This window comes from Delphinapterus leucas, chromosome 11 (assembly GCF_059928025.1).
Source record: "Delphinapterus leucas isolate spDelLeu-1000000601 "Yukka" chromosome 11, BTC_Dleu_Yukka2, whole genome shotgun sequence".
Taxonomy (NCBI): Eukaryota; Metazoa; Chordata; class Mammalia; order Artiodactyla; family Monodontidae; genus Delphinapterus; species Delphinapterus leucas.
In genome coordinates this window covers 8,355,078-8,365,851 of record NC_143139.1, presented here as the reverse complement: position 1 = coordinate 8,365,851, position 10,774 = coordinate 8,355,078, and the positions used below count along the sequence as shown (strand labels likewise).

Here is a 10,774-nt window from a genome sequence, read left to right as displayed (position 1 = left end):
AATCCCTAACTTTTAATTCTTTGCTTAGATATTCTGTTTCCTAAATTATTTGTTTTCTACAAATTTAAGAAAGGATATCTCGGATTCTGGGAAAATCGCGCTTGTCTCTTCACGCTGCACCTACAATTGTGAGAAAGCACATTTCAGACAGCAGGGAAAACCCGTAGCTCACCACAACACCGCATTGTAAACTGTTTGGGCCACTAGAGCATGAATTAAAGAGGACAGGAGTAGCTGAACGATCCGGAGGTGAGAGGAAGTGGGTGGAGACAATGTAACTGAATATAAATGCTAAGATCTCAGAGACTCAGAGACTGAACAAGAGCTCCAGCAAAGACTCACTGCAGACTGGCTTGACCTGCGATTAACCAAGGGATCGTGACGAGGATAAAGATGAATTCTGAAGATTGTTCTGCAACAGAGACAAGCTCCTTGCATCTGAAAAGAGGGCAACAAAGTAAGTCAGGTCTTACTCCTCATATCCTGGCAGCATCTATCAATATATCTATATTTATATCTATCTACCTACCTATCTATCTATCTATGATATATAACGGTAGTTAGGGGGGAAATGCAGCTTGTCTTTTGAAGAACTTGGTTGCATTCTATTTCAGTTGGGATAAAGGAGAAAATGGGGAAGAAGTAAATATTTCTTTTTCTATGAGAAGACAAATAGAAACTTGAGAGGAAATCACAAGGGTGAATTTCAGAAGCTCTCTAAAGGTTTGTTTCTTTGTTTTAGTTTATATCATCTCAATTTTTCATATTTAATTAGAAACCTCACTGCCCTAGCCCAGTGAACTGTCCATCATTTTCCCATATCCATCCTACAGGAAGCACTGACTCTCTTTATGGAAAACTCTGTTTTCCACATAAACAATTACATTCTTGATTGCCTTTACCTTGTACCATTTTGTGCTTTCTGTGTGTGCCTTATCTGGTGTTCTCAAGCCAGCATCCTCCAGTTGCTGGGAACAAAGGTTTCTAATTTTTGAGAGAATATCCATATAAACATCTGAACATTTACAGTGTCCAGTGGTAACTTATTAGGAGAAAGTCATGAAAGAATTCTTGAAAATGAAATCTTCTATATTCTTTATGGGACTCTTTTCCTCCATTTCGCTCTTCTATTTCCCCCTTCTAATCGTGGGCTTCAAATTCTACATGAATCAGATGTTTTTCTTCCTTTCTTTTATTTTTCATCAAAACATGATCATCTTTGCTATATACTTTTTCTTCTTTTCTATTTGTCTATTCTCTCCTCAGACCTTTCTATTTTCGATTACCAGGATTTTCCCATTGTTTTACAATAATTTGTTTTGGTGAGGCTTTCTTGATTGGTTTCATTTCTCTCTCTCTTCCTCTATAATTAATGAGGTGCCCCAAGCACTAGCATGTAGGAACTAGAGTTTACTTGTATGCAAACCTAACCAGTAACAAAGAATGTGTTATGAACAGCAGAGCTAAAAAAAATCTAGAGGAAGGGATTGTTTTCTGAGTATGGGTCTACTAGAGTGGTTTGCTTTAGAAAAGCATTCATTACCTCTGATAAACCCATCTTTCACTTAAGAACACAAAATCAAGTGTGGATAACAAGTACAAGCCACAAAAATTTTTTGGTAACCAGATAGCCATAACTTGATGGCTCAGCTGAGCTGCCCAAAAGAAAAAATATATTTAAGAATAAAACCACTCAATAAACAGCATAGTTGAAAGAAGAAGGAGCTATTGTAGTAATTCTTAACTTTTCCTGAGATCATTCCAATTTTCTGTTGAATATTAAATTTATGAATGTTTAGTCTACGCTGCTATTTGTACTTGCTTCATTAGTATAAACAATTATTGATCACCACCCTTGGTGATTCAATATGTACTAGTGGATTTGTTTTCAATTTCTCCATTAATGGACAGGGCTTGTAATCCGAGCAGAAGTATGCTCTTAGGGGAGTGTTTTGTTACCTAGGTGATAAGTCAAACTGTGAGTAACAATAGCCCTCACTAATGGATATAAAGTACAGTCTGAGAATCATCTCCATAGCTTACCCACTGGATAAGCCAATGGGCTCTGGCGTCCATGAGTTACTTGGATGTGTTAGCACTTGCTGAAGAGCCAAAGCTGTCCCTGCATTGAGTTTGAACCCCATGATCGAGTCTCACATGGTAAGAAGTGAAACTAGACAGAGAGCTCTGAACTTGCTACCCTAGCTACGAAAGGCTGCTTCCGGTGACAGTTGTATGCTGGTGAAAAAAGGAAGGTTTGCTTTAAGAAGCTGAGAGAAATAGAACCAGATAGGAGTGAAGTAAAGCCTTCTCTTGCAAAACCTGAACGTAGATCTATACTGGGAAAAACAATCCTAGAAGAAGCAACAGTTGATGCTGACATCCATTCCATAGCAAAATTACTGTGAAAGAAAGCAGCATCTCTTTGCCTAGTTTAACCTTAAAGAAAGGCTTTAAGGGAAAAAAATACACGAATTTCAAGTTGTGTCTGTATAGACATCCTTTTAATTATGAAAGCCACCCATACTGAAAAATAGGATATTTTTGCATATTGAGACTATCTTTCAAGTAGTTAATATCATTCAAGTAGTTATTTTACATTTCAGTTTTTGAGAGCATAATAGGGATCTATATATTTCCTGTGAGGCCAAATTTTAAATATCCTGATAGCTCATCCTAGCAAAACTCAAATTCAAACTCTGAGTCACAAAATTCCCCTCTCTCCTTTCTCAATTATTTATTTCTAATCTAGAACAGATATCTTTCTAGCTTTGTTGGTAGTGGTGGTGGGTTTGTTTTGGTAACTAAGAATCATCATTCACATCATATTCATATTCTAAATCCTTCCACAAAAATATTTCTCATTGATGAAATAAAACTTTTACTTGGTTTTAGCATTATACAAAGGATAAATGAAAAAACCTATTTCCACCTAATATTTAGTCTATAGTACTGTTAAATTTCCTCTATTATTTTAACTTCTCTTGGAAAATTCAAACATCTTATTTTTCACTCACCTGTTATTTTTAAATGAGGTAAAATTGACATACAATGTAGGCACAGATCATACATATACAGTTTAATGAGTTATAACTACAACTCCCATCAACATTTGGCATTTTCCATCACCCCAGAAAGTTTCCCTGTGTTCCTTTCCAGTCAAATTAATTTTCCTACACATAAAAGCAATCACTTTTCTCATTTCTATCATCAAGTTTAGTTCAGCTATTCCTGAATGTCATACAAATGAATATATACAGTATATAATTGTGGCTGGATTTTTTTTGCTCAACATTTTTTTTTGCGATTCATCCATTTTGTTGCATGCATCAGTTGTTCCAATTTTTAAATTTCTGAGTAGAATTTCTTGTATGGGTATACCATAATTTGTTTATCCATTTTCCTGTTGATGGATACTCGGTTTATTTCTAGGATTTGGCTGTTAAGAATAAAGTTGCTCTGAACATTCTTATATAAAACATTTTGAAGATGTATTTTCATTTCTCTTGAGAAAATAATAGGAGTAGAGTTTCTGGATCATAGGATAAGTGTATATTTAATTATGTAAGAAATAGTTTTCCAAAGTATTTTTTTCCATTCTACTCTCCCATTCAGTAAAATAGGGAAATTTCAATGCTTCACATCTACCAAATTCACAAAAAAGTACCATCCATCTTTTTTTTTAACTTTTAGTCATTCCAGTTGTATATATTTTTATATCAATTCAACATTTTTTATTATATCACCCACATTTATACCCATTTATACCATCTCCCTTAAACAATAACTACAGAGAATTTAAGGGATTGTACATAGGATGTTCTTTTTATATGCCTTCTAGGGTAATCAGATATTTACTAAATGTTCTTATTGTAATTAAAACAATACAATTATGATATATTTAGAATTTTCATAGCTACTGAGTACATATTTGGGGGGGATATTTTATGATACCATTATTGTGACTGGATTGTTTTATTTCTAGCCAAAAATAAACTATCCAAATTCACTCAACACTTGAGGGAAATTAACTTCTAAATTTCCTATAAGAAGATAGGGAGACACATAGCTATTTTTTTATTTTAAATGCCTCAAGAGAAAATCAAATGTCTCTTTCTTACTTCTATAGCCTGCTTGAATTCATCATCTACTTTCTCTCTTCAGATAACGCCACCAGGCTTCATTTTGCGGCATATCATGAAGGGTCCATTCAAGTTCCCATCCCATGTGCTGTAGCGAACGTGGTCTTCATCACCACTCTAATCATAGCTCTCGTTGCTTTATCAGGTGGGTCTGCACTTCATGAATGCATCAAAAGTTCTGATTAATTTAGGACAATCTCATTTTTCATACACGGCCAATTTCCTAGGCAATGCTAAATATGATCCCACGTTCCTTGAATAATTGATGCAGTACTTTTGTTTAGTTTTCTAGTGCTTTAGAAATATTACAAGTGCTTATGATTTATACAATGCTGTGGGAGAAAATTACATGTGAGCAGGTGTTTAAATCTGGAATAAAAGGGGCCGATTTAGAGTCTAAATATATAGACTTTTAACTGGAATAATGTGGGCTGCACATTCATTGTTGATGAAAAAAATAATACCTAAGCCATAGATTAACCAGGAATTGGTCAGTCTCTTATCTCAAAAGCCACAGAATATAGATATAGAATATATCTAGAAGCTCCCAGAGAGTCAGTTGTGTTATGGTATTCGAAACATACAGCTATACCAAGATACATTTGTGTCTTATACAAACATGAAATTTTACAGTTTTATGATACATCCCCAGCCATAAATTTTTGTGTATTCTGAATTGCTCCTCTGCAAAGTATTCTCTCCTCTACCTTCCAGTACAGGTCTGTATATACTACGTCTTCAAATTCTTCCCCATCTGCATTCAGATACAAAACCTTACTTGGAATTTTAGTGTATTTTAGCCTTTCTAGTCCAAAGACTATTTTCAAGATTTTAAAATTTACTCTCCACTTTCTGACCAAAGTGACTCCCTCTTATTTCTCATACCTAGTACCACGATGATTAGGCGCAATGAGAGATCAGATAAAGTGAGAAACTGCCTTCTTCCTACTCTTTCCAGAATTCACCTTCCTTTTTTATAATTTTAAATGGAGTATATATAACGTATAAAAATTTTGAATCACCATGTTGTACACCCGAAACTAATATAACATCTCTCGTCAACTATACTTCAAAATTTTTTTTAAAAAAGAACTCATTAAAAAAAAAAAAAAAGGATTCACCTTCTTTCCTCTGTTCGTTTATCACCTAGCACAGCACAGCATCCCCTGAACTAGTTTTGCACACTGTGGGTATTTGGTTTCTTGTGTTACTAAAACAAACACTTTTCCTGTTCACAGTGGGCCAGTACAACTGTCCAGGCCAATATATGTCCTCAGTGCCACCAAACACCCATGTTTCTTCATGCTCAGATGATTGGATAGTATACCAGGGGAAATGTTATCTTATTTCCAAGAAAACAAGGAACTGGACCTTGGCCCAAAACTTTTGCTCCAAACACGGTGCCACTCTTGCTGTCATTGATTCTGAAGAGGACATGGTAAGATAGTATTCAAAAACAATTCCATAAGATATTGCTATTCTATTTTATATAGCTACTCTGTGGTTTCCTTCTAAGGGAAGACATTGTATCTGTCTCCCACCCGGGAAAATTTAGTCACAGAAAGCCACATGATCAGTCTGAGGTCAAAATGAGAGTTCAATTTAGTCTTTAAATGTGATTTGTTTAGCCTCAAAGGCCAAAAATCCACATGAGCTGAACCTACGTAGAACTAGTAAATAATCAGCTTAGCTATCATGCCTACGAGTTGCAGATTTAAGAAACAAGATTTATTACATACTTACTAGGACGGGTGGTTTAACATACAGTTCCTTTGTGCTTTCTTCAAGATCTTTTTAAAACAACATGTGGGTAGAACTGAACACTGGATTGGGCTGAAAAATGAAGCTGACCAGATGTGGAAATGGTCAAATGGCAAAAAATTTAATAACTGGTGAGTTTCAAGATATCTCTTTATCCTCCCCAGGATGGCAGCTCAAGGGAACCACTTTCCTTTTTTCCTTTAGAAGTACTGTTCTACATGAAGATTGAGCTCTTTATAAGCAGAACTTCAACAATCTCTTTTGTATGTTATACTCTATGGACTTCTTTAAAGAAGGGCTTTAATATTACCATTTTTTTCTTTTTATCTGCTTGGAATTCATATGATAAATGCTTCTTAGTAACTTGATCTCAGCAAATTTGAGTGGAATAAAACTCAGAAATATTCCAGGTATAAATATGATGGGAAAAAAATCCAACATTTCCAATCTCATATTTATATTTTATTGACAAGCTAGTAATTCCCTTTTTGCTTTCCCAGTTCTCATCTCCACAGAGATAAAGAACAGTATTTTCAATACCTAATTAGAAGCTTCTATGGATCTGAGAGAAAACCTGCCCCAGAATTAAAGATGCTGATTTTATTGCCATTACCTGTACATTTTAAAATTTGAAGGACATCGTACAAGTTTAGTGTTAATCTTTGTCATCTGAAAACTCAGACTTGAAAGAATTTCTAGCTCCCTAAATAGTTTTATGAAAATTAAAGAAACAGAAAATTAGTTTAAATCTCTAGAAAAGGAATCCTTGGTATGTATCACACCCACAAATGGGCACCAGGGACTGTTACCCTCTAAAACTCTATGCGCTAGTATACATGATTGTTGAACGTTTATACTTTCTGGGAATGGTTTGTGAACTCAAAAATGAACGAGTCACTTCTGTGGTGATACACCAACCAAAAAAATGGAGCCGTCTACTCTTAATTTTGTATCTTCTCACCACATACTATTCTTTTGGGTCTTTGTCAACTGTCTCTGCAGATTACTCTGTGATCATTTGATTGGCGCACTTGCTTCATGCATTCCTACTAAGAAAAAAAAAAGCAGGAACCACCACCTCCACCACCACAAAGTTGATTCTCATGTAACTGAACGGAAATGATAAACTGAAAATAATTCTGGTTTCTTTATTGTTGACAGGTTCAACCTTACAGGATCTGAGAACTGTGCATTTCTGAACAGCACAGAGGTCAGCAGCACAGAATGTGAAAAGAATTTACACTGGATATGTAGCAAACCCTCCAAATAAAGAGGAATCATATTTGCTTATATACTATTCTATCATGGAACTCAAGGAAATGTGTGTTGACAAATGGTGCTCTATGGTCAGAAGTTTCCCATAAAGACTTTGTGAAAAAAACTTTTTACTATTTTGGAAATTTTCTTCCAAACAAAACTGTGGAAAAAAGGGAGAAAAATTCCAGGAATATCTGCACTGTGGAATACTTCTGCCATGAGCTGAAAATGTTACAGGTTGACTAATTTTGTCCAAGAATGAGAAAAATGACTTCAACGCTTTTGAATGCACTTTATATTTTTTAAATTCAGAAATAATAAGGTAACTAAGTTTAGAGATATTATTTATTGTTGAATGACTGTGAACAACGTGTGCCCTTCATGCATTTGCACTGGATGAAGGAATTAAATAGTAGTATTAAAAGCTGAATGTAAACAGAGGAAATTTTAACTGGCAACAGAGGTATTTAGTCTAAATGCATTTTTCTTGAACTCAGAGGACATTTATCAATGGGCAAATGCTTATGAAATGAAGCTTTGTAATGTTTCTCTCTTTTTAAAGAAGTTTGTCAAGTTACTTTGTCATTTGCCCCCCAAAGAATGGGGTAATCATATATTTACGCCAGTCTTTTATTTTTCACTTTTTCAGCGTAGACTTGTCTTTTTCAATGGTACATAATTTATTGCTTTATACACAGTGTTTTACAGAGATAAAGACAAAAACAAAGAATATGAGGAATATTTGTAAAACAGATAAAAGTGTTGGAAAATGTGCAATATGTGATGTGGCAAATCTCTATCAGGAAAAAGTCTGTATTGTTCAAATCTGGAATAATACTAGTCCTATCTGTTTATAACCTTGTGCCTTTCCTGATCTATTCTATCACGTGCAATACTTCACGAGAAGTATTTTCTAAGTGCAATAACGTGTGTTTATTTGTTTGTCTTTTGTATCCAGTACAATCATAACCTGCTTTTATGTATGTTAAAATGAAAGTAGAATAAACAAAATGGTTTCTAAAAAGTGGTCATTCCTTCAAAATATATTAACATATCTCATGCTAGAAAGGAAGAAACAGAATACTATAACTTTTTTTCAAAGACATTTCTATTGTACAACCTTAGATTTATAATATGGTTTGTACTTTGTAAGTTGTTTTCATGTGTGTTTTCAAAGGGCTGTATCTACTTTTCTGTAAACAGCAAAAGTTCAGCAAATATTCTAATTGACTTTAGAGGAATTTATGTCATTTAAGAAATTTTGACTCTATCACTTTCTCTCTTTCTTTTATTGTTTATCACCCTGAAGAGGCACAGAGAAATTTGGAGGCGGCTAAAGTCACTTTGCAAGGATTTATTTATAAGCTCGTCCTCTCTCCAAAAGAGAGGATCATTTGTCCTCATAACTGATGTTCTGAAAGCATCTTATTCATTTCTGAAATGCTATACTCGTAGTTATTTACATAAAATAATTCATTCAATAGAAATAAGGCACTACATAATCTTCATGAGATTTTTCAATAAGGAAAAATAATACTACCTTCAAAATTGTTTTATGAATGTATTTCACAATATTCTCCTTCTCTGAAAGTTGGAAATGTATGCTATATGTAGTATCTTTAAACTGTTGTCACTAGTATGGCATATTGAAAAGAAATCTGGATTCCAGACACTGCTTAGCGATAAATAATATAGAGTTTCTTAATCTCAGTGTCCTTCAGTTCCTACAGGCTCCAAACTCTGATATCCTATCATTAATAACAACAATCTACTCCTGGGTCATGTTAGAAAGCAACGTCTTGGATCCACGCACTATGAAATGTGTAAGGGAAAGTGTAGATGTTGAGAGCTGGAGTGAAAGAGAAATACTGTCCAAGTTTCATTTCTGCCTCTCTCTAGTTGACCAGCTGTTTTAGTTAGAATTAGGTAGAAGTTTTGTTAAAATTAGCTAGAAGTTAAGCTAGTTAATACATGAAAATGGACGTAGAAGAACACCTGGCTCACAGTGAACCCCAAAGATGTATTAAACTTTAGTGGTGATCATTATAAATGGGAACACCATGCCCTCAAAGTAAGTTTAGAAAAAAGCAGCATTTCTACATGATGTGTCTATTTCTACATAGCATTTTTTGAGGGTTTTTAAATTTTTATTTATTTTTTTTTTTGAGAAAGAATTACTTTGTTATTTTATTTTTTAACATCCTTATTGGCGTACAATTGCTTTACAATGGTGTGTTAGTTTCTGCTCTATAACAAAGTGAATCAGTTATATATATACATATGTTCCCATATGTCCTCCCTCTTGCGTCTCCCTCCCTCCCACCCTCCCTATCCCACCCCTCCAGGCTGTCACAAAGCACCGAGCTAATATCCCTGTGCCATGCGGCTTCTTCCCACTAGCTATCTACCTTACTAGGTTTGTTAGTGTGTGTATGTCCATGACTCTCTCTCGCCCTGTCAAAATTCACCCTTCCCCCTCCCCATATCCTCAAGTCCATTCTCCAGTAGGTCTGCGTCTCTATTCCCGTCCCACCCCTAGGTTCTTCATGACATCCTTTTTTTTCTTAAATTCCATATATATGTGTTAGCATACGGTATTTGTCTTTTTCTTTCTGACTTACTTCACTCTGTATGACAGACTCTAGGTCTATCCATCTCATTACAAATAACTCAATTTCATTTCTTTTTAAGGCTGAGTAATATTCCATTGTATATATGTGCCACATCTTCTTTATCCATTCATCCGATGATGGGCACTTAGGTTGTTTCCATCTCCGGGCTATTGTAAATAGAGCTGCAATGAACATTTTGGTACATGACTCTTTTTGAATTTTGGTTTTCTCAGGGTATATGCCCAGTAGTGGGATTGCTGGGTCATATGGTAATTCTATTTGTAGTTTTTTAAGGAACCTCCATACTGTTCTCCATAGTGGCTGAACCAATTCACATTCCCACCAGCAGTGCAAGAGTGTTCCCTTTTCTCCACACCCTCTCCAGCATTTATTGTTTCTAGATTTTTTGATGATGGCCATTCTGACTGGTGTGAGATGATATCTCATTGTAGTTTTGATTTGCATTTCTCTAATGATTAATGATGTTGAGCATTCTTTCATGTGTTTGTTGGCATTCTGTATATCTTCTTTGGAGAAATGTCTATTTAGGTCTTCTGCCCACTTTTGGATTGGGTTGTTTGTTTTTTTGTTATTGAGCTGCATGAGCTGCTTGTAAATTTTGGGGATTAATCCTTTGTCAGTTGCTTCATTTGCAAATATTTTCTCCCATTCTGAGGGTTGTCTTTTGGTCTTGTTTATGGTTTCCTTTGCTGTGCAAAACCTTTGAAGTTTCATTAGGTCCCATTTTTTTACTTTTGTTTTTATTTCCATTTCTCTAGGAGGTGGGTCAAAAAGGATCTTGCTGTGATTTATGTCATAGAGTGTTCTGCCTATGTTTTCCTCTAAGAGTTTGATAGTTTCTGACCTTACATTTAGGTCTTTAATCCATTTTGAGCTTATTTTTGTGTATGGTGTTAGGGAGTGATCTAATCTCATACTTTGACATGTACCTGTCCAGTTTTCCCAGCACCATTTATTGAAGAGGCTGTCCTTTCTCCACTG

The 10,774-nt window shown here is 35.0% G+C and overlaps 1 protein-coding gene across 1 annotated transcript; it reads left to right on the top strand.

The window, feature by feature from the left end:
- Window positions 1–264: 264 nt before the first annotated feature.
- Window positions 265–8,184, top strand: CD69 (CD69 molecule). The gene is made up of 5 exons (XM_022577540.3): window positions 265–457; window positions 4,165–4,287; window positions 5,381–5,580; window positions 5,931–6,034; window positions 7,065–8,184. Exons 1-5 carry the CDS (start codon window positions 394–396, stop codon window positions 7,171–7,173), a joined length of 600 nt encoding a protein of 199 aa, XP_022433248.3. The 5' UTR covers window positions 265–393; the 3' UTR covers window positions 7,174–8,184.
- Window positions 8,185–10,774: the final 2,590 nt, after the last annotated feature.